Raw genomic sequence first — 24,349 nt, 5'->3', positions numbered from 1 at the left:
TAAACATGCATAATTACACATTATAGCATATGCATGTACGATTATCAAAGTACATTACATAATTACAAATAACACAAACACATTGAAGTGAAATGACCTTCTCTTACTGCAGACTAAGTCTACATTTCGGAGGTGTTGAACAGTATGTGGAATTAAGTAACATTAGTTTCCGAATTCTCATGACAATTGCATAATCTGTTTATTACTATCCTGCAGTAAAACACACTCAAGATTCACTGGTATTTTTTAGCCATGAATTACTCAAATAGTCAACATTTAAAAAAATAAAAAAGCAGACATCCTTCCTGCAGAATAACAACTTTGGGAAAGACCATATACATTTTCTTGCTTGCAATTGGGTCTGAACTCAAACTAGCAGAAATAACGTTTCTCAAGAATCAGGGCGCACCAAGCTCCTGATCCAGCCAAATCTCGTTTGAACTGTGTGATGCCAATTCAGTCAGCAGTTAGCTCTTTAATAATGGAGCTCCCATACGCTACCGCAGAACACTGTGAAAGGAAAGAAGGTAAAAGCTAATGCCTTGCACACTTCTAACAAACATTGATCCATAATGCAAGTGGAACCTAATTGCAGACTGAATTCCATTTGTGTCACTCAGACTGTCTACATCAACTTATTAGCAGCTTCATTCATAGAATGCTTTAGGAAAATTTCCTATCCTGATGAGCTGTATGATATTGCTAACTGCCATAAAATAGCTGCCTCACTTTTGAAATATTAGCAATCTGCTGAGAAAAACAGTTACTTAAGCACTGCTGGCTGGACATGGAAACAACGAACTGGACTGAGTGCACTCAAGGCAGGGCTTATTTATACAGGGAGTGTTGCTATGGTGTTAACACTCTGATCTGATACTACTTTTGAAGTACACTGATATTGACCCAAATCTAAAAAACATAGTTTATAACATCAGCTGAATGTTTGTCTTACTTAACATTATTGACATCTAAGATAAGTGCACACACACATACTGTACTCGCATAGTATACCTTTGGCTGGGTGTATAGAAAATGCAGTTCCTCTATCTGTAATTACAGGCTTCCAAGAAAACCCAGCAGGATGGTTCCTGGGATTGTATACCCTGACAGTTGTTCTAAATTCTGTCTTTGCTAGATAGCCAGGAATAGGATATAAAATCAGTTCCCTTGCAGATAGCTCCAGTTCAACAGACACTGCTTTTGCAACTACGAGCACATGCCCAAGGTGTTGGTTGTTTATTGTGTAAGTGAAAGATCTGTAATATAAAAACATATATTTCTCAATATTTTTATGTATTTATTATGTTGTAGTCAGAGTAAAATTTATGGGAAACATAATCATTAGCAAGAAAATCTGAACAAAATAACTGAGTGTGAACACACAGTTAAGACAGACATGAGAAATCAGTTTGTAATTGTTTTGCATACGACTTAAATCATGTCAAACGTGAAGATCATCCCAAAGGACGATCAACCTCATACAGTCATTTTAACAGCATTAGTAAAATGAGAGTTCCATCTCCACACCAGAAGGCTGGAAAACAGTTTGCCTATAAATTTACCCATGAGATGCATTAAAAGAACTGAGCATAGATGCAGTGATGCAACACTATGCCGGAAAGAGCACAGTATTTTCCACAAAATTTCTCCTAACAAATACACTGTAATAGCAAACTTTTTTCCCTGATATACCTGTGGCTACATGGGCTTTTGACAGGACAGTTTGTTGGTTTTTTTTAAATCCTATGAAACATTACTACACTAGCAAAAATTTTGCAGCAAAAAATGGATTAATTATTGCAATACCACAAATGAGTGTACAATATCAACACTCACCATAACTACACTGTTTAAACCAGCCATGTGATTTTTCTATTCTCCTACTGCAAAGAAAATATGTAAAACAAGACAAATATAAGAAGCCATACCTTTTAAAGATTCCAAGAGTGTTTGTCTCAAATACAATTGGAATATGAGTCTTTGTAAGAGGAGGCACCACCTGAGACAATGGACCCGACTGCTGTAATTCATCCATTTCCATCTCTATTTGTATCCATATATGAACTAACAAGTTATTGATGATATGCAGTTTTCTGGCTGTTGTAGAACGCACACAAACATCACCAAAATCCATAGTGGAAGGACCTGTAATATATGAGAAATAAGATCTTTGACATTAAAAAGTAAAAGTTGTAAGGAAGCATAACTACTAAAACATTATGATCAAAACATTTTAGTTCCTCAAATTACAGAATTAGTCAAATAGAACAATCCTGTAGCAGAACAAATTCACACTAAAATTTGGAACTAAATACAATTCATGTTCTCTGAATGTTTTCAGCAGTACAACTCAAAAGCCAGCACCAACATTTATTTATTAATTCTGTCTGTGTTAGCCAGTTATTAAAACAGCAAAAGCAATGTCCTAATTACTAAAGGCATTATTAATAATCATACATACTTTTTATTATTCATATATTTATATGGCTAGACAACCAGTAATTCACTGAGAGTTTATATATTTAACCTGTTTATTTGCTCCCTGATGTGTAATCATTTGGTTTAATAACACATGTAATTGGATGGTGACAGAACTATCTCACTACTACATTTACTGCTATCACCAGCTTTCATGCTGGTCTGCAAATTTTAGTGTTCACGGCACCAATCAAACATCTTACAAAACTCTTGGTACTTTGTCAATCAGTATGTTTATGTTTCATATGTTTATGTTTATGCTACCTTTTCCCTAGTGTACCAGTATACAGAGACACACTATGCAAGTTCTGGCTTCATTGAAAATAAAAAAAAAGCCCAGAAAGTACTGACAATTTTCACTTTGCTGCTAAATAATTTTACTGAAGAAAAATTGAGCTTAAAATAGATCAGTTTTGGTATGAAGTGTTGTTAAGACAGGTGTCCCTCATAGACTTTAGAAGGTGTTACTCCCCATCACAGAGCACTCCACAGAAATTATTTTGAAGGAGGATCCTGAAGAAGTTTTACTTTTTTGGGGTATCACTGTTCACTGTTAATTCCCAGAAACTTTCTGAACACTCCCATGAATCTTGCTTATGTTAATGCTGATCCAGATACTGTCCAATAACAAAGCATAAGGGTATGTGCAACCTTCCCACTGTGCTGCATTGATTTTTCTATAACAGGCTATAGCATGGGCACTCTTTGAAGGAAGCTCTCCTTTTGCATGTTCATACCTAATTATACCTCAGTATTTTCTGAGGAGTATGAAGCTTTAGTTAAAAACTACTCTAGATATCAAGCTGCCACCAAATTAAGCTATTTTCTATTTACGGGGAACAATTATGAATATAAATTGTGTTAATATAAATAAAAGCTTTTACAACAACTGTGTGAATTTAGTAACCAAATTAAAAATCTTACCAATGAGTATTTGATGAAGCTGCTTGGATGTCAAAGTTAGATTACAATCTTCCTTCTCTTGCGTAGAAGATGGTATGGCACTAAGCCCGCTCCAAATCTGTGATGAGCACAAGACATCTTCTCAGAGCAGGATCAAAGTTCTTATGCCTTTTGATATGGTAAACACATTATACTTACATTACTACTCGAGCACTTAACTTACTTCTTTGATTGAAGATTTAGAACCAATTGCTGCCAACTTTCGACTAGTTAATAGGCAATTCTCATCTAAAGGAAGCGTTTTGAACCGTAGCTTCTCCTTGTGCAAATCTGTGATTGAGATCTCTGGTGACCTAAGCCCTTCAGCTGGTTTTAGGCCGATGTTCACAGAATTATTATAAATATGAAACTGCCTATAAGGGAGGGGAAAAAAAAGAATATGGAAATTTAGAAGTTTGAACATTCCATCTACACATTAAACTGTTTAAGATTTTTGAACATTACAAATAATACTTTAAGTAGGCGTGTTTCATTATTAAACAAAACTCAAGTACAGAAAATGAAAAGCCTTTTGTTGTATTCTTTAGGCAAGGATTAACATCTATTACACATTTGTGGCAGTTGCTTAGCTGAATAGGGTGCAAGCATTATGGCTACCAAAATATAAATATTATCTCATATCTAAAATACCTCTTAAAGAACAATGTAAGTTGTAAAGTCAAGCACTTAAAAGTTCGCAAATGCCAAGATTACAAAGGATCCTTTAATTGTATATGTCTGAACTGGATCACTTACGGTCTAATTTTCAGAGCAATCAAATTTTTCAAAATCCAATCAATCAATTTCACCCACAACCAAGAGATTTGAAACTTCCAGAGATCTTACACAGATGTTTCATATCAAGTGTTCAGAAAAAGTATTACTATGTTAGACAGTAACAGTGAAATTCATCTGAAATTTTCCTTTCTGTTCTTGCTTCTCATGCAAATATATACCTTGAATATATGCAAACAACAGTTCGCCCACTACAAAACATCAGTTCCTCTCAATAAAACCATACATCATATGCATGCATAAAAATAAAATAAGACGCTGCAGGCCTTGTTTGAATCATGATGTATATACACAGAGCAGGGTAAACTGAGATTACAAGAATAATCCACCGGCATGATTAATTTTTAAATAATGAGTCGTGCAAACTTAACATTTGAGGTATTACTTCTGTTGCTTTAGAGGCTTTACAGGTTGTTTTGTTTTGTTTTGTTTTAAATAAAACTTTTTAAAGTAGCAAAGCTGACAGTTCTACATTTCCATAATTTTGCTCCACAGCATACCAACCAAATACACAAATTCATGAAGTAAGAATCCTTTTATCTGCTTCATTCCACAAATTATATCATAATTTACATACTGAATCCATCATTTTGAGTGAGCTAGACAAACTAGTTGGAAATACGTACAATTTATTAAATAAAAAGAAAAGGGAATCCAACACAATAAATTTTATGTTTTTCCTTTTAACCATAACCAACTCTTCTTAAAGCTTGGCATCTTATTTTAAGTTACATGCCTCTGTCCCTACGTTTTACCCTGGAAATGATCTCTAAGTGTCTAAATGAACATTTGAACAAAACAGGGTTTGAATGCATTATAAATGAAGGTCCCAAGATCATAAGCATTTCAGCATGGGACAAATTTAGGTATGTGATCAGTGCCACTAAGTTAATTCTGCACATATATACATCTATTTTTCATACGAGCCTAAAGTATTTATTTATCCTTTAAACAAAGCCTTACCTAGCGGCATCTTTCTGTAAACGACGCTGTCTTAAACTAGAAATGAAGTCTGTGTAGTATTCCTTATGTGCTTCTTTTGACAGTCGTTCACAGTCAGTGTAAGAATACTCTGGATCTACATAATTGTATCTCTCTGTCTTTGTGAAAATAGTCCTAAATATTTAAAGAGAATTGTAGTTTCACTAAGTGTGTAAAATGATTCTGGATTTTGTTAGAAAGAAAAACATCAATTTTGCTACATATATATTTCATTGCAAACATTCTTTTTATCACAGCTGATTATTACTATTTGACCTTGTAAAGGGAACCGTAAAAATGAAATATTGAAACTGTAATAACTACATTTGTAGTTTCGTGTAAGAAAAGCAACTCAAGAAATTTATGTGCATGAGGCTCAAGGTTAAGTAGAAAGCAATGAATTTTAAAGAACTTTCAGTCTAGGGGAGGAAGAAAAGTAAACTGTCATATGAGTTAACAATCTTGATCTACTATACAGTATACAGAAATGTGTAGTTTTAAACATTATATGTGCATAATTTTTACCTGTACTTTTTGCTCCATTCACTAGGCCTAATGCTGGCTGCACGGTCATTAGGAAAAGCTACAAGTGCATCATCCTTGCAATTCCTGTTTATCCAGTGAGTATGAATTTGTGTTTTTGTTGATTTAAGTATTGCCACAGGTGCTGTATCAGTGCACTGTCCTGTGCCATCAGCTACAAACTGTCCAGTTGCATTGGAAATCATTGGTGTTATACCTTAAAATTCAAATAACACATTACATACATTTATACTAACACTTTGTAAACAAAATTCAAAGTATTATAAAAATATTTCTCAATTTATACTGGTCCCCCCAGCAGCCCAACAATCAGTCACCCATTCCATTATGTTTTCCTCAGACAAGAGGGAAAAAGGCATTCAGGCCATACTAACAGCCAACCACTTTCCCTGGCCTAGATTACAGACAAAAATTTCTAGAGCCCAAACCACTACTACTACATCCAGCTGCGACACTTTGTCTTGCACGTGCCTGTGACCGAACACTCAGAGCTGCCTCTGTCACAACATTGTCCACAGTGTCCTAAAGCTTGTCTTAAGGGCTGCAAACACAGACATATTTTTGACAAAGAATCTCCAAGTGATCACAACTAGAAAGAACTCAGATCTTTTTCACTCTAGTTTTAGAAAAGGACATATACATTAAGGAGAAGCAATTCTGAGAGAAACTAGGCCATGTGTTTGCTCACCTCTCCTACATAAAGATACATGTTTAAAACAGCACTATAAATAAGTAAACCCATTTTTCCACTGCCTCTCCCCCCTCATCTGCAAAAAAACCCTGATACATTAAACCAAACATATTGGGTTTACTTCCTCTTTTTACTTCCCCACAATGCTCTCTGAAAAAAACGGGTATTGCCTTCCTAGTTTTCATTAGTGAGTACATCTTCAAGCGGGCTGCAGCCAGTGCAGGAGTGTTCAAACTCCCCTCCTCACCTACACACAGAACCCAGACGCACCACTGTGCAGGGCAGCCGTGTTCCACTGGCACTACCTACACGTGCGACAGCAGATTTGATGCTAGAAAAAGCTACATTTCCCGTGACTGGTTTTAAAACCCAGTGACAGGTCTAGTCAAATCTACTGTAAAGTGGTTGGTTGTGGGACATAGCAACATGAGGAGCAAATTAAAGACTATTGCATATCCTGAAAGATTCTTTATGCTGGCATAGGCTTCATGGGATGAGAAGAATCAATGGATGTAGGACAGGTAGCAGGCAGTATTAACTGGCAAATTCACCTGGCAGTAGTAACTTTCGACCTATAAAGAATACCCTGTTATCTTTCCTAACTTCTCCTCTGCTTTACCCATCATCCCTTTACTTACAACTGAAACATAATCGCACTACATAACAGTATCGCTGCCAAAACCTGAAGCCTTCATTTTCTGATTTATAAAAGTTAAATAATTATACGACGAAAAATTATGCTTTAATAGCTCAATTTTCATTAAAACATGAGGTGGGGTTTACTATTATTTTAGCCATTGTTTTATACTCTCTTGGGTATATATCATACAACTGAGCATTCCCTCAACTCCCAAAGAGATTATTTTTTAAAAACAAACTAAAGTAGTAAAGAAATCTCTTTTAAATTGTTAAAAATGTACTTTTAAAACATTATATCACTTGTCATTTATCTTTTTAGGACCTTACCAGGATTAATTTTGAATATAATGTTTTTTCGTTTAGATTTGCACACACCAACAAAGCTCAAATATATTTGGTGAATGGATTTTGTCTTCAAAACCTGTAAATTATTTTCCTCTAGTCCTGTACCAATGATATCAACAACTTGCTTCACTTTAAATGTTCCTATTTGATGTGGAGAAAATGAAAATACCACATCCTGGAAAAGAAAAGTCATTATGACATATGTGAGGCAGAAAAGCAAAGAGAAAAGTTTTGTGTAATTCTCTGTTTAATTGAGTCACTTCTCTCCACACTTACTTCTAAGATCGGTGTTCAAAACAAAGATTTTAAAATATGCCAATTGCCACACATAAATTAGCAATATAAGGAAACATAAAACTGCTACACATTAGAACACCACAAAGTCTAACTTGCTCATTTCTGGGACAAATTGTTCTCTCTTGTGCCTCAAGATACAGGTTTGTGAAATTATAAATGTCTCCATATTTGACTTAAATTTGGCAAAGCTTCTTCCATTAAAAGATATGTTATGTTACCATAGTATTTGTGATTTACTGAAAGAAATTAAAAGGATCCTGCAAAAGTTTGAGTATAAATCAATCTTCTCAAGTCAGTAAAACAAAAAAATTTAAATCCAGGAAAAACCTATGTAAAGTTTCTTTAGTACTACAAATTTTTTCTGAATTTAAAATAACACTTGTTGCTTCCTGGAGCACAGGAAAGAGCATTAAAAGACTATATTAGGAGAAAAAAAATTATATATTTTGTTGATATTAAATGTAATGGCTACTGAAATGAAATTGTTCTGGTTTACTTTCAAGAAATTCCACTGCTGACCACTATAAAGTAATCTGCATATCTATACAATCTAAAACAAAGAAGTAGTTACCTTTGCAGATTTTTTTTTAATTTTTCCTTTCTCAGGAGAAATATTAAAGTGAGCAGTCTTGCGGAAGCTGAATGTTACTGGAAGGGACTCAGATTCATTTTTCAGTGTGCACAGAACTTGTGTTTGTTCACCCTGGAAACAGTCCATAAACTTAATAACTGGTCCTGGATTAAAAGTTAACATCACAGGAAGTCCAGAACCAGTCAAAGCTAACGCCATGTGATGAGGATGATTCACTGCATTAGACAAATACAAAAAACAAACAAAAAAACTCATACACTTATTAGCTTACAGAGACATCATACTGTAGTTGTATGGTTGCAAAAACAAAATAATACCGTAATACAGTATGGTTTATAATGCAGTTTTCTATAAACTTAACACAGAAATGCTTATTTATAATGACTGTTAGATAACATATTCCCTTATTAAGGAATTTGAGGGTGATCAAATATTCACTTGAAAATGCACAAAACTGGTATTAACAAAGTGCTGGTGACTTGCAAATGGCTGGGGTTTTTTTTATGTCCTCCAAATAGTTACATTCATAATTAAGTTCTAGGTGTTCACTACCAACAGATGTATTCATGACACATATGATTCCCTCCTTTCTACTCACTGCTCAGAGTTTTAGGTGCTAAAGCATTAAAGATGTAAGTTACAGTAATTTATGTGTCTTGATATAAACAAACTAAACACAGGTTTCCCATAAAACACCTAAGAAAATGAAGAAATTAAAAAAAAAAAATAGTCAAGATAGACTGTTCTATCATCCATATATACATTTCTGACAGTGACTTGTCGTGGTTTAGCCCAGCTGGCAGCTCAGCTACCGCGAGGCCACTCTCTCACTCCTCCTCTCAGTGAGGTGGAGAGGAGAAAAATGTAATAAAAGGACTGATGGTCGAGACAAGAGCAGAGGGAGCACCCACCAACCATGGCCATGGGCAAAACAGACTCGGCTTGAGGACAAAACAATTCAATTCATTAACAGTTTCTTGAGAGGTTAGAGAGAAAACAAGGCCAGATCTTAAAAACAACACCTCCTTCCCCAGCGGCGTAGGGGGACAGGGAATGGGGGAATGCAGGTCAGTTCATTCCGTGCTGTTACTGTCGCTCCTTTCTTAAAGGAGGAGGAGTCCTTACACCCTTTTCCCTTGCTCCGGTGGATCCCCTATTCATGAGGCAGTCCACAGGCTTCCAACATGAGTCCTTCCTGCAGGATGCAATCCTTACCCATTGGATTGCTCTGGAGTGGGCTTTTATCACAGTCACGGATTCTTAGGGAGTTGTTGCCACTCGCTCCAGTGTGGGTCGTCCCACAAACTCTAGATGCGTCTCTACTTTTGTCATGTGTCCCATTCTCCACGACATCTCTCAGGCTCAGGCATCTTTTTCTCCAACATGGGCTTCTCCACGGGCTGCGAGTGGGTCTCTGATCCACCAAGTCTGTCCTGGCTGCAGGGGGGCCGCCTGCCGTCTCACCGCCAGTTGCAGGGGAAACTCAGCTGCAGCACACCTCCTCCCACTCCATCTCACTGACCCGGTGTCTGTGTGGCCGTTTCTCTCCCATCTCAGCCCTCTCCGGATGCACTTGGCCCAGCAGGCACTCCGGCATGGGGTGCTCCCGAGTTCTCCACGCGGCATCACCACGGCCATCTCCAGCTGGTGGTGCCAGCCTGGCGCGGGCAGCCGCCGCCTCCCCCTCTCCACACTCCAGGTCCAGAGCATGAAGCACCATCCAGCTCCTTTGTCCCCAGCTTAAATAGGGCAATTCGCAGAGGTGCTGATGGCTCTACCCTGGCCTGAGGGGATGGCGGTTCTGACCTGGCCAGAGACGGGTCTGACCCGGTCTGGAAGCCCAGGAAGTCACAGGGGGTGTATCCCCCTTCCCACCACCAGAACCCCTCCACACAAACCCAGCACATGACTATATGTTTTTTATAACATACTTGTGATTGCTGTGGCACCATCACTGAAGGCCCGCAGATCGCCACCTTTATTTCCAACAGCTTCAAATCTCAGAAACAGGACGTAATCTTGTTTCAGTGATGAGTCATTCACTCCGACGTCCCTTTTAAATTTTCTGTAAGAGTCACAATCTCTAATTACAAGATGACAATAAAAACCCAAAACCACCAAACCCCAATTCACAAAAAAAAAAAAAAATCAAGGCTTATTTTTCATCATCCAGTCTAGCTTTTTTGCTGTTGATTACAGCTTGAACCAATGATCTTTATACTTCCTTTCAGAAAATGGAACAATAACAAATTTAAGCTCAACATTATCTGTATGATTGTTATACTAGTCATTTGATACCTTTTCACAGTGTCCAACAGTTTTCTAAACTAATATTACATGCATAATAAAATTAGAGTTTAAGCAAGGGATAATGGCAAGAGCGCATTTTCTTTTTCTTTTCCTTATCCAAAAAAGAAATGTTATGCTTAGTTTTTTTTCTTTTCTTTTAATGGAATGAAAGCTCTCCAAAAATGTTTCAGTCTCTTGGTGATGAAATATATATATTCTTTCACAATGCCACACATATACTCTATCTTTATGAAATAAATCCACAGTCATTAAAAAGGCACTTAATTTGACACTGTAGGACTCTCTGAATAATCTCTGGAGATTCAACATATTTAATGGGATCTGCAATTAGTTCCCTTGGCAAAACCTAAAAAAATTCTCATTCTTGCAAAACAAGCTTAACCAATTCTTGGTTCAAATACATCCTTAATATACTAGATAGCCACGTCAGACTTTGCTTTCTCATTTGTAATATCACGCCAAGCACTTTCATTAACACACATAAATACATAAGAAGTCATGCAGAAAAATATTTGCAGGACCATTAACTTCAAATATTTTCTCTAGCACAGCTCTCTACAGAATACTTTTAGACTAATCAACTTGTGTGTGTGTCTAATTCAGATCACTCACTCACTTTGGACTAAAGCACAATGTAACCAAAGATTTCTCATAAGGCAGCAAGGTTCCTTGATTGGGAATGCACAAGATCAAGGTGGAAACATCTACATCTCTTGTTCTGTTTTTGAGACTTAAGTCTTGTAAAACAGCATCTGCACTCCTCTGAAGATCTGTCCCCTAAAAAATAATCAAAACATGGAATAGTTTAACTTGTTCTGCTTCCCCTTTTGTGTTTGGTTTGTTTGGGTTTTTTCCCCCCTGCACATATATTTTCATATCTTTCACGATAAGTAGAAAAACATAATGTAAGTAATAGCACTGACATAGTTACATATCACATGGCTAATTAATCAATTTTTAAACATCAATCTCATGTCAATGTTTTGAATTCCCTTTTTTAAAGTTGATGCTCATTCAGATGATTTCACTGTCCAAGAAAAAGACGTGAAATCACAAGTGCTTAACATCTTAGAATACCAAAATATATTTTGATAAGTCCTACTAAATGACAAGAAATCCAGTAGGTCAAGCAAAACTGCTCAAATAAAACCAACAAAACAAAACAAAAAAACATACTTAACATTATTAAGGTTAAGATGTCACATAGTGAAATAGAAACATCTGAAAAACTTAACTTCAAAGTTAAATTATAGTAAAAAACTTGTTGCTTGGACAGAAGTTTCAGAAAATCTATTAATCAGGAAATAGCATGACATAGTAAACACTACAAACAAGTTTTCAACTAAAATAAAAACCAGAATAATTTCTTACCATCTCTCCTCCAATAGCATTGTCTTCCAGTACTGCTACCCAGTCCACGTACTCCGGACTTTCATTGTACAAATGTATTTGTTCAGTCTTTGAAGACCCAAAGTAAACTGGTCCAAAGTTAATACATTCCAATACATTTCCAGAAGAGACTCCTAGAACTTTAAGAACTTGTTCAACCACAACAGCTTTGATCTGTACTTCAGTGCAACCACGACCTTCCAGCTCTGCTCTGTCAGTAAGAGGAGCAAGCAGCAATAGGTAATGTAGAAAAGCGTTAGAAATAATCCGTTTGGTTTATATGATAGCCTATGCAAAACTGAACCAAATCAGAGCATTTAAATCATTGGCTTTTCATAGATCAACTAAGCCAGCGCAGGCAGAAGGGCAGAAGGGAGAAACACAAAAAAAAGAGAGAAACACAAAAAAAAGAGAGATTATACTCGACAATGTGACACCTAACAGGAATATTACCAATCAGAAAGAATTCCACATTACATGGTGGAGTTTTGGGGAGCTTTTTGAGATTTTCTCCTTTTTTAATGTTTGACGCAATAGGAATGACATCTCAAAAATAAGCAGGTATGTCCACATATGATACAAAGATTCTCAGAAGTAAGAGCAGTGTATCTAGATACCAATTTTGGCATATACTTAGTCATTTTTTCTTAGGCAACTGGAGCTAGAAGTTCATCTGAATAAGCATGAAAGAACTGCTGCCATTCCTGCACGAATGCTTGATCTTGGTGAAATCACAAAACACCAAAGGACCATATAGACATTATACAAATCTTTGTTAGAATTCTACTGGAACAGAGCATATTTGTTCTTGGTATACAAAAGAATCAAATTTAGTAATATAACTTTAAGTTCTAATAAAATCAACTATTCATATGAATAGCCTCTGAGCTGAAAAAAACAATAATTGAAAAAAATTTTTGTTTTGAACAGTGACATCTATAACACAAGGGATTTGGGAGAAGATACACCAAAGGACATCATAATGCTCCTGAGACTCCTGAAACACATAGAACCAAAAGAAAAACAGTAAAGTTACAGAAGCTAAAAAAAGTAAGGACCACAGGATGCGTGGAAAGGTGAAAGTTACAAAAGCTCCTGGTTAGTTTGCACTGAGAGATGTGCAAATATTTCATATCATTACAACTTATAAGAGACCTTTAATAACACAGCCAGGTACACAATTCATGCATCACTGTTCTGTGGAGACAATATAATCATCAAATTAATTTAATAAAAATAAACGTGGAAGACAGCAACTGACCTCTAGGAGTTTAACTTTTTTAGATAAACATTCTTAATAAAGACTAGAATTAACAACAGATAAAAATGTAATTTATAGAGCTGGATTTCTTCAGTCATACACTCACTTTATCACTTCTCTGATGATTCTAGGTACATCCGTGCAGATATCCACTTTAACTGTCTTTTTAGATTTCGGCTCTACAACTCCACTGGCAGGTTCTATGTTAAGCAGGACAACCCCATCATATGATATTTTAAATGTACCTAAAAGAAACAGAATAATAAACAGAATGTTACATAACAAAGTTCTAGATTTATATTCTTATATTACTCATTTGGAATTACAAAACACATAATGCAGATATTTACAAGCAGTACATTGTGCTAGGGAAACAGGAAACATGGAGTTAATCTTTTTCAAAACTATTTCTAACAAAGAGTAAATCATTATTTCCAGGGTTTCTTTAAATATTACACACATATGTCTAGCATCACTTCACAAGTTGTGATCGTAGCAGAAAAGGTACATTCCAAACAGAATTTACTGTATCATAACACAGCTGTAAGTAACATTTTGCAAGTTATGGGGTATTTTATATACAGCTCCAGGCAGCTTGCGTAGCCAGAAAGTCAAGCGTATATTGAAGGTAACAATAGTTTTCATGTTTGGTACGTACACAGCAGAATTTATTGCAGAAGAGAACACTGACTATTTCTAGGTTATAAAAATATTTTTTAAATGCAAAAATACTTTTAAATACTGCTGTATTTAACCAGCAGTACTAAATATCTGTCTTTCCATCACAGATAGCAAGAAATTGTTTCAAATCTTGTAGGGAAAATGCACGGTTTGACCTCAGGCAATAGATAATCTCTGATAAGAGATCGGAAGCAGGAACAAAGAACATCCCATTTTGTGCATGGGATGACAAGCGGGACACAATCCTTGAGCCACAGGCCAGCATACAGCACTTCCTGCTGATTCAGTTTACGCGCTGCCTGTTAGTGCAATCTGCTGTGCTATGATTTACAGCCTACAGAAACAGATTCAGCAGCTCTTCCTTCGTCTGCTCTCAACACATTCTTCATCAACAATCGCTTTCAGTCTAATGTTGCTTGTGTCCAATCCTGCAGAACTCCATCGTGCAGCCTGCATGCATCATGCAACAGAGTTTATAACTAGAAAGTTTCTACACAACGTGAAAAACTGCACATCATGCAAAATAGTTGTAGATGCTTATGTAATGTAGGTTATGTCATTTTCTTTATTTAATCATCATTCCTCAAAGAAAGAAGTTAGCATATATAAGAGCTGATTATATAAACTACATGTTGCATCTTTAAGTTGAGCTGGCTTTTTTTTCCTTTGCTTTTTGGAAAAAAATTTTAAAAATGTAATAAATTCTTTTCTAACTGGACAGTCATTTGATTTTTTTTTTTTTTTAAATACTGCAACCCATATCTGCGTTTCTACAATCATGTATTTTCTGTTGGTACAACATTTCTCATGGAAATCTATGAAGCAAATGTTCACACAATCTCGGACTAATGCTGATAAAGATACCTTGTGATATAATAAACAGCTATACCAGTGAGGAACAAAAATAATTAACTGCTTTAAATTTGTTGTTTGAAACTCCGCATAGTTGCCACCCTACTTCTGCAGAAAGGTGTCTGCAGCTTTGTCCAGTGGCACAGGCAGTCAAATAGGTTACTTGGATTATAATTCTCACACTCCATTCTCCACGTTTCTTACACTCCTTGGAAGGGTCCCTCACAGAAGTTCAAGGATGTGCACGTTTTGAAAGCTGTATGATTTCAAAAGCTACTACAGCACGATAAAAGACCTCTCATTATCTTCTGGTAACAAACACAGTTCAATTCCCATCCTAGAGGAACTGAGCTCCGAAAGTACAAGGAGTTCGTAGTTGTTTGTTTAATAGACAGCTATTGGGATCGCAGAATCACAAAGACAACAAAGCAAGAGCAGATGTGATTTGCTACTATTTATGTTGGGCATAGTAAGCCAGTGAGCAGCTGTTATTTCTACCGCTTTCAGATGAGACTCAAAAGTAGAGAACTCCTAAAATTTGCAAAGTTTTAAATTCATTCTCCTTCCCTAAGCGGAAACATAGAACTGCCTACCAAAGCAATGGGTCATTTATAGAACTTTTAGCTGCAATACTCATAATCTGCATAACCCAGAACTTCAGTTAATTTCTACTTGGCCACTGAAGCGTTAACTTGTATAAAACTACATTTTTCCAAGAAAATAATATATTTGTTTAATTTATGCATACTAAATATTTACCTGAAGCCGATCCATGGTTAATAATACTAATCTCTTTACTAATTATTTTACTGTTTGCAATCACTTCACCAAAATTAATCTCTGACTCAATTTCCAGGTAACAGCACGGAATTAATCTGCAGAGAAAAGACATGGTTATATTTTCTGAAAACTTGAAAATACCTTTGCATTTTTAAACAGGTTTGATTAAGCGCTCCAGTGGAAGACAGTTCTCCTTTTCTTCTAGTTCTTCTACCAATGTTTATGCAACTCTCTTCAACAGCACAGCACACGCAGGAAAGATGTAAAAAGATCCAGCTATCTATCAAGCTGTTTACTTTAATGACTAACTACGATATCTTCAAAACAATAAAGCTTTAAAAATTAGTTCAAATGGAATGTACACATTTCTATTTAATTTTAATTATTATAGTACAAAGAACTTTAAATAAAACTATCTTGAGTTAGTTGCATCACAAATTAAGACCAAACTTAACATTCACCATATTTCATTATCAGCTGGCTGAACTAAAAGCAGAGACAAAACATCCATGTCAGTTTCAATTTACAGTTGTCTTGTTTTATAAATATTTTATGTGGCTTCCACAAAACTTATTATAACAGAAAGAAGTGGATAATGGCACAAGTTATTTCTATTATTTATTTAAGAGCCTCAGCCAGCATGAGGACACCACTGTACTGGGTGCTGCTTAGCCATAACAAGAGGACCATACTCGCTCCAGGAAACTTGGATTTTAAAGGTCCCAATTTCTAACACAATCATACCTCTGATGTCACATAAAACTGTGCTTGAAATCAATTGGAATTTTACATCAGCACACCAGTCTATCTCCTCTTAACCACAAACAGGAACACACAGGAACAACTGCATCTCAAGATCTGCCTTAAATGCAGCACAGAAGACTAAATGGAGAAGGCCAAGTTAGGGAGACCCTGCCCATATAATCTCTCACATGGGGCAGCAGGGGTGGGGGGAAGGAAGGGAGACAGGAGGGGAAAAAAAAAAAAAAAAAGAATCAGGATACGCAACAAAAGAAGTTGCTCTTGGGAATGTTAATACACTGGCTTTAATTTTCTTTAATAATTTATTGTAACGCAAAAAAAAAAAAAGTAAATTCTTGAAAGAGATGGTCTAGACCAGGAGGATGTGGCCAAAAAAAAGCCAACAAAACAATTAAAAAAAAAAAAAACAAACCATGAAACATCTGTCAAGATTAGAGTACACTTGAAAACATTGTAAAACCCTCACATGTTCCAAGGATTCAGACATTCTTCCAAGAAGCTGTGCTTAGAAAAAACAAAACACAAGTATCTCTCCCCTCAAAATCCAAATATATAACTTCCCAAGTAGACAGGAATAAGCATAAATTCTGACTGCAAGGAGATTTTCTAATAAATACGGAACTATGTGAAAAGGGAGATAGTTAAAAATTTGGGGTTTTGTTTTTTAATACAGGTTGGAGTTCAGTTGGCTGGTTTGGATTGGGTTTGATTGGGTTTTTTTATGAAGATGGAATTCATCCCTGGAAATGACTAATTTCAAAAGTTTTCTTAATATTTGGTAAACAACAAAAAAATAATTCTTAGTTATTATATTAAAAAAAAAAAACAAACAACAGTTTGGATGCAGAGTTTCAGTTAATCATTTTGGAACAAAAAAAAAAAATACACAACCAAAAAAATCCAACTACAACTCGTTTATTTGAAACACATTCCCAAACCTTGAATATAAGTATTCCATATGGCAATCAAATATTAACATAATCAAATCATTACACTTGTATTACTGAGCACATCACAAACCCATGGTGCTGTAGAGATTAAGCTAAGAATGTTGTTTGGCTCCAAAACTTACATCAAACACATGAGCCACTGGATCTAGTCTCATGAGCCTGGCAAATATGCAACAGCTATTTTACTTGCAAAACAAACAACTGCGATATTACTGTCACTAAAGCACAATAGAAACAAAATTCTTTTTGTGGCATTTTTTAGCAAATAAATGGTTAAAAAAAAAAGTGGAGTGTTAGTGCAGTTTAATGTTACACGGGAAATTAACCTTTCCTACACTCTCAGTGAACCTCATCCCAGACTAAAGATGATCTTAAAATGAACAGTAGATGTCATTGAAGGAATCACACAAATTGTTGGCAAAACAGTGGAATCTTTTCACACTTTTTTCCTAAACCACTTGTGAACTTTTCTTTCCATAAAATTCTATGACAAAACAGGCAGACTCCTAATTTCTACAAATTCATAGTGAATGATATATATAGGTACATATCATCGCATATGTATATTCTATACAGAAACAGAAGCTGAAAAACAACATAATTTCAAGGAAAGAAGCCAAAAATAAGCTAGTAGGGAAGAGAAAAGTAGCAGACATTTAAAGAGGCTAGTCCAAATAATATCAGCAACTTTCAAATATTTCTTACGCAATAACGTATTATCTTGAATTATAGTTATGTATTTTCTGAACTTTCTGTCACATGCTTTAAAACTTAATTCTGTTTTGCAGATGTACAACTTTTAAAAGGTACTGCCAGTACACAATCTGAGTGACATTCAGCAGAGACAATGAAAATGAACACTATATTTGAGTTGGCCAAAAATCAGAATTTGTCACTGACAGGAAATTTTGTCTGTGTGTCAGAAAAAAATACAGCAATTTGATGTAAATCTAAGTATAGTCTTAAAAATTTTAAAATCACTTATTTAAATTCTTGATGTTTTAGGAAAAGTAGCACTAGTGTTTACTACACTTATTGATACATCAGTAGAAGTAATATAACATTGTTGAAAATGTAAATAAATGTGCAAAATTTTAATTAAGAAGTGAAAAAATCACATCAGAATTAATTTAATTGGGGGTGGGGGGAGGAAGTGGTGTCTGTCTCTCAAAGCAGAACATTGCAAATATTTTCTTGAAAACATTTTCTTGAAAATATTTTTATGTTCTTCCGTCAACTTCAACACTTTTGTGGACATTTCATAGTGACATTGTAATTTTTATCAAAAAAATCTTTTGACTAGTATATCTCAACCAGTGCTACACCACATACATTTCCTCAAAATGGTTAATGATGCATCTTAAACTATGTTTGTATAGAAAAGTGTATTATGTGTTTAGCGATCCTTCAGTGCAATAATTGAATATCATCTATCTATGCACAGCAGACATGCATGACAAAATGCATTTGGGAAAAGACTAACTAAAAAAGAATCACAAGGTATATTTGTTTTTTCCAAACAAACAAACAAACAAAAATTATTATAGTTTGTCAATGTTTTTCCCTGTAAAAGCCAGGTAAACATGAAGATCTGAAATATCTAACAATCTACTTCAAGTCCTTTCCAGAAAGGAGTCACCAGTAGCATTATCATTCTGAGTGATCTTACTTCCACAACACTATCCTAATAAAAATTCTCAAAAAAAAATGCTAAATATAAAAAATAAAAATAGCAAAATAAAAATTAAAAACAATAAATAAAAATTGAAAAACAAAAAAAAATAAAGTACTCCCTAATCACTTTTTTCTTCTAGGAAAATATATGTTGGGAGAAATTATTTAGAGACAGCTATTTTTAATAGTAAAACGATCACATTGAATTACTAAGTTCTTTACTACCTTATGAAAAGTCATCCCTGTCTTTTAGTCAAAGAAAAGCATTTAGAGTTTTCTACTTAAATTTCTCTAAAGTTATGAAAGCTCTACTAGCATTGTTTAATACTGCGTTCTAAGAGAACAAGAGTTTACAAACACCACAGAAAAAACAACTAATTGAAATTGTTATTTCCAAGTCTCCTGATGGTAGTCTTTTGCTAAAAAGAGACAAAATTTACACCACCTTGAAAACCCCATGTCAGACTTCACTATTTGTGTCCTACATTCACAATAGTACATTAAAATAGAAAAAACCCACAACTTTTAAGACAAAACAAGGAAAAGCAAATCAGTGAAAAAGATCATTACATAAGAGGTAAATGAAATGTCAGAATAAGTATTGCTTATCTGAAGGCAAAACCGTACATACTTCAGGCTAGCATGGGACATTTGTGGGATTGTTTGATTTTTGAAAACAACTCATACTGAATAACCTCCATGGAAATTCCTTTCTGTCTATAGATGTAATTTGTAATGTTAAGATTTTCATAAAAAATACGATTTACATTAGTTGATGGGATTCATCTGTCCTAATTTAGGCATCTAAAAGCTGGACCTGTAAACAGAAGTTTGTCATTCTAATTTCTCTTTATAGACAAAAGAAAGAAAGGTACTCCAGAGCAATTCCCCCTAATCCGCAGATAACTACCTGGCCTAAGTCTGATAAACTATATTTAGAAGCTTATTTTTTTGAAACAATATGTACGTTATACACAATATATAAGCCACATATCCATGTACACACACATAGATAGGCACATACAATCACACACGGATTGATGAGAATGATCCTTGAATGTGTGACCTTATTCTAAAGCATACACCATATTTTTAGAATTAGGCAACATACGCTTCACTATAATCCAGTTTTGAAAATTTGGACAATTACTATAAAATCTTTTATATAAATGGTTCAGTAAGGAGGGAGGACATTAAGAGTAGATATTAACTTGTTTAATGTTGATACAGAATTAGAAACTATCAATTTTATCACAACCAATTTCGAATAAAGCAAAAACAAAAACCCAAACTTTCTCTAGGATCTTAGAGGGACATCACTCCGATTAACTTCTTACCTGTGTATTGCTCTAAAAAAAGAAAAACACCTTACTTTTTTAAGGAAACTTACTATTTGTTTTCAATGCAATAGACAGATTAATTACATAGCCCTATGTGACATGTATTAGCAAACTTTCCACAAGATTAAACTGCAAACAGTAACAGCAGCATATAAACTTTTGACCATCATACCCAAGCAGGGGGATATCAACTATGTCATCTTCTATTAAAAGAAGGAGTCTGTCTTTAAGATTTTCTTCACTCTCAGGATAATATTCCACAATAGCTGTAACTTGAAGTCCAGACACAACAGGTTTTTCTGGATTTTCCACAATCAATTTAAACTGCAATTTAAAAAAACATAAATATTTTTTAAATTGTAAACATTTCTAGCGTAAAAAACATGTAAGTGTCATTCATTTCCAGAAGAATATGCAGATTGATTTAAAATTCACAATCAACTTTAAAATACACAGGAATTTATGAAATTTCTCTTCCTATTTACTGTCCAGACTTTTTACAGTAAAACAGAAAGACAGAATGAATATTAATCCATCGAATTACACAGAAGAGTTGGTTGGCAAAATATCATTTTGTCTTTCCCAGAGAGCTCTAGCTTTTCCTATTGTTGCAATAAACCTTCTGAAGCAACACAAAACCGAGTCAGCTACTACTCAATGCAGAACCTTTCTAATACCCAAGAAAGTAACAAGGATTAAGTCTCAGTCCAAAGCAGCACGAAAACGAGACAGCATACGAGTTTTCTGTAGGTGTGACCAACATTCAGCTGACATCAACAGAAAGTACATTGAAAATCTGCTTGAAAGGCCCATGGCATCTACAATTTTGGGGGTCGAATGAAAGAGAGAAAAAAAAAACAAACAGAAGCAGCTGACAGAAAGCACCTATTTCCTATCTCAAAAAATAATTCTGGATTTGTTGTTGTCTGAGAACACCTGCTTACATTCAACACCCCCTGTACATCTTTCTTTGAAGAGTACATGAGTAACCTATGAGCACTTTGTGGGAAATCCAGCAGTCCCCATGTTCCTAGGAAAGCCTCACAGCAAGGCCTAGAGCTTCTCTGGTGTTTCAGTCTCCTTACAATTCGCATCGCCCTATGCCCAATGCTTCTGCTCTATATGTCAGTTTTAATTAATGTTTATTTCTGAAAGAGACTCATCTCGGTATCCTTTAATTTTTTTGTTCTAATTTACGTTTGAAATACGCAGACATATCATTTACTACTTGTTGATTCTATTGTCTGAGCATCTCCTTCTATTCCTTTAAAATCTTCCTAGCAATATATAAATACTCAGCTAAAGGAAATCTGCTATGTGATATGCATCGTGATTACAGGCTTGATTTTGAAACAGTAGCCATGTTTTAATCTTAAAGTGTGTAAAATTCATCTCTTCTCTAAAGAGAATTAAACAGCCATGCATATTCATTATATACCAGGGAAAATTAATATATTGTACTAAGAAATTTTAATGAAACCTATGGAACACTGCTTTGTGAGCTAAATTCCTTGAAAGGCATGCACTACGACAGCTCAAGGAAGGTTATTTTTCAGTTCTTGCACTCTATGGATGTAATGCCTCAGAAAATTTACAGATGAGTCATACACTTCAGAGCCATGTAATCACAGATAGCAGCCTAAGGTCTGGGAATGAGAAAGGGCAACACAACAGACCTTTCTGGTACTGAGCATGTGAAGTGGAATCTTGTCCCCTAACTGTCTTATTGGTCATCTCATGCGCAACAGCACTAAAATACTCAGCAAAAAGCACGAGATACAGAGGTAAAAACTCATAAATTATGATTGAGCAACCTTTTCTCTTTCCTAAAATTGACTCTGCCTTTTCACTTCTGGAGCGCATGAAAAATTGATAAGGCTGATGAAAACTAACAAAACAGAATAAGCCCAGCCCTACCAAATCAAGCACTCCCAACACTTTCCAGCTCATTGCAAAATTCTTCAGTTACAGTGTAATAAAAATCAAGCTGTATACATCATGCAAATTAGCAAATTTTAGGGAGAGATAAAACGCATACGCAGTCTTGGCTACTCTTGCCCTCAAACAGAAAGGCTGACTACTCAAATAGTGAAATTATCCAAGGTACTTCAATTGTTTGACAATCATTTTGATGACTACACTGGAATGTACTTATTCATAGTCCAAGTTGCCATGAACACAAAGCAACACCAGCTTCTGTTCAACCCTCAGTGCCAGTTCAACCCTTTGATTCCAATTTTGAAGTAATTAACAGATAATAAACCAGTTAGATGGAAGAACAACATAAAACTACTAACCGCAGCTGGGTTTTCTGAGCCCACGTAGGTTACAAGTCAAAGGCTAAACAGGTTAGAATTGTAAAGATGCATTTGCCCTCAAAAAGTCTGGCTAGGCAATGATTTCTCCAGAACTAATCATTTGCTATTAATAGTAATCATACTATCTTGAGAAAAGATTGTAAATTAACCTTCTTTTCTGAGAAAGCTCTCCACAAGCAAGCCCCGCAAACGGACTACTCCACTCAAAAAACTTAGAAGAATGCAATACAGAAACGAGGTATCAATCAGCTCTATGGAAATCCAAGCAAAAACAACTTAAAAAGTTGTGCCCTTCAGCTGATCTGGAAAACTTCACAGATTTGTTGTTCACACCATAGCAAAGTGATCTATTTCTACATAACGCTCCCTGAAATAACAGAGAACTCATGGGCTTCTTGAGGGATAAAATTTCTAGAGAGTGCAAAGCCAGCCAGCAAAGCTAAGCAGGATTTGTTACCAACAAGGGACTTGATGTAGTAAGACATATAAGAAAGCTAATCTACTTCTCTTGAAGCTATGGATTTAACAAACAAGGAAGCTCTCTTCAAATCTCTCATGACCTCAGGAACACATAGAACTGGGAAGATGGGAGTTCGTTTCACTCTGACTTACAAGCTTCAAATGAGCAGCCTCATTTGAAGCTCTACATGAGAATATTTTTCAAGTCTCATAGAAATGACACTTGCATGTTCTCACAAGAAAAAGAGAAACCAGCACATGCTGCCTGCTTCAGAACTGTCACACAAGCAGCGATTCAGACAATTTTGGCTCTAATAATTGCCTTTATTCTTTCCAGCTTACGCAGTTATTCAACTATTTTAAGTTAATTTCCAATTCGCTGGCTAATTCCAGTCTGTCTCATGAGCTGCTCAGGCATCCCATGGTAGCATTTTCCACTTGAGGCAGCCGAACAAACACTTACAGCTGCCCAAACAGCCTCTTCCACAAGTCGCACCCAGCTGGGCAAACCTGAGGGCAGATGCCCCCCCACAAAACTGCCGAAAACAAAAGCGGGGCCTCGAGATGCGCTTTTCCTCTGGCAATGTTCTGCGTGTCAAGGAGGGCCCGGCAAGCGCGAGGCGAGGGAGGTGCGTGCCAGTTCCTCAGGACGAGCCCAGGAGGAAGGGATACAGCCCCACGGGACTCAGGGCGGGCCGGGCCGGGCCGGGCCGGGCCGTTCCCCCGAGGGTCCATGCTGGCGCGGTGCGAGGCGCTGCACAAGCACACGCAGAGCCCGCGGCCGACGTGAGGAGAGAGACGGACCTCGGCGGCGTCACCCGCCGCCACTCGGGCCGCGGGGGCGCGCGACGGACGCTCCCCGCCTCTTCCCTCCCGGCCGCCCCTCACCTGGGGCCGGCGCGGCGGCAGCAGCCGGAGGCGACACCTCTCCGCCCGCCGGTTCTGGACGCTGAGCGCGGCGCTATAGCGGGCCCCCGGCACGGCGTCCCTGAAGCACAGCTCGGCCGGGGCAATGCGCACCCCGGCCACGTCCCGCCACCGGCCCGCCATGGCCGCCGCCGCCGCCGCCTCGCGCGGGCGGCCAGCGCGGCCCGGAAACCATCGCTTAGCAACGGACGCAGCACGCTGATTGGAGGCCAAAGCGCGGCGCTTCCAAACGCGCCAATCGCAAGAGGAGAGACGCGGCAGGGGCGGGGCGAGCGGCCGGGCCCGGCGGCGCGCGGCGGGGACCGCGGAGCAGCCGCCGGGCTCGGGCGTCCCCGGCCGCGCG

The 24,349-nt window shown here is 36.7% G+C and overlaps 1 protein-coding gene across 1 annotated transcript in view; it reads right to left on the bottom strand.

The window, feature by feature from the left end:
• Positions 1 to 24,129, bottom strand: part of CFAP47 (cilia and flagella associated protein 47) — a 343,401-nt gene extending 319,272 nt beyond the window's left edge. Inside the window, exons 1-15 of the mRNA XM_086608696.1 lie at positions 23,968 to 24,129; positions 20,475 to 20,626; positions 15,556 to 15,671; positions 13,370 to 13,508; positions 11,985 to 12,213; positions 11,230 to 11,390; positions 10,235 to 10,368; positions 8,283 to 8,518; positions 7,397 to 7,589; positions 5,722 to 5,935; positions 5,179 to 5,331; positions 3,605 to 3,794; positions 3,403 to 3,499; positions 1,929 to 2,145; positions 1,012 to 1,256 (exon numbers count right to left, since the gene is read on the bottom strand). Coding sequence (XP_086464822.1) covers positions 1,012 to 1,256; positions 1,929 to 2,145; positions 3,403 to 3,499; positions 3,605 to 3,794; positions 5,179 to 5,331; positions 5,722 to 5,935; positions 7,397 to 7,589; positions 8,283 to 8,518; positions 10,235 to 10,368; positions 11,230 to 11,390; positions 11,985 to 12,213; positions 13,370 to 13,508; positions 15,556 to 15,671; positions 20,475 to 20,626; positions 23,968 to 24,129 — 2,638 coding nt within the window. The remainder of the gene's footprint in view (positions 1 to 1,011; positions 1,257 to 1,928; positions 2,146 to 3,402; positions 3,500 to 3,604; positions 3,795 to 5,178; positions 5,332 to 5,721; positions 5,936 to 7,396; positions 7,590 to 8,282; positions 8,519 to 10,234; positions 10,369 to 11,229; positions 11,391 to 11,984; positions 12,214 to 13,369; positions 13,509 to 15,555; positions 15,672 to 20,474; positions 20,627 to 23,967) is intronic.
• Between the last annotated feature and the right edge of the window lie 220 nt (positions 24,130 to 24,349).

Source organism: Tauraco erythrolophus, chromosome 1, assembly GCF_009769465.1.
Source record: "Tauraco erythrolophus isolate bTauEry1 chromosome 1, bTauEry1.pri, whole genome shotgun sequence".
Classification (NCBI taxonomy): Eukaryota; Metazoa; Chordata; class Aves; order Musophagiformes; family Musophagidae; genus Tauraco; species Tauraco erythrolophus.
Note: the sequence above shows the minus strand (reverse complement) of the source record. Positions and strands in the feature narration are given on the sequence as shown.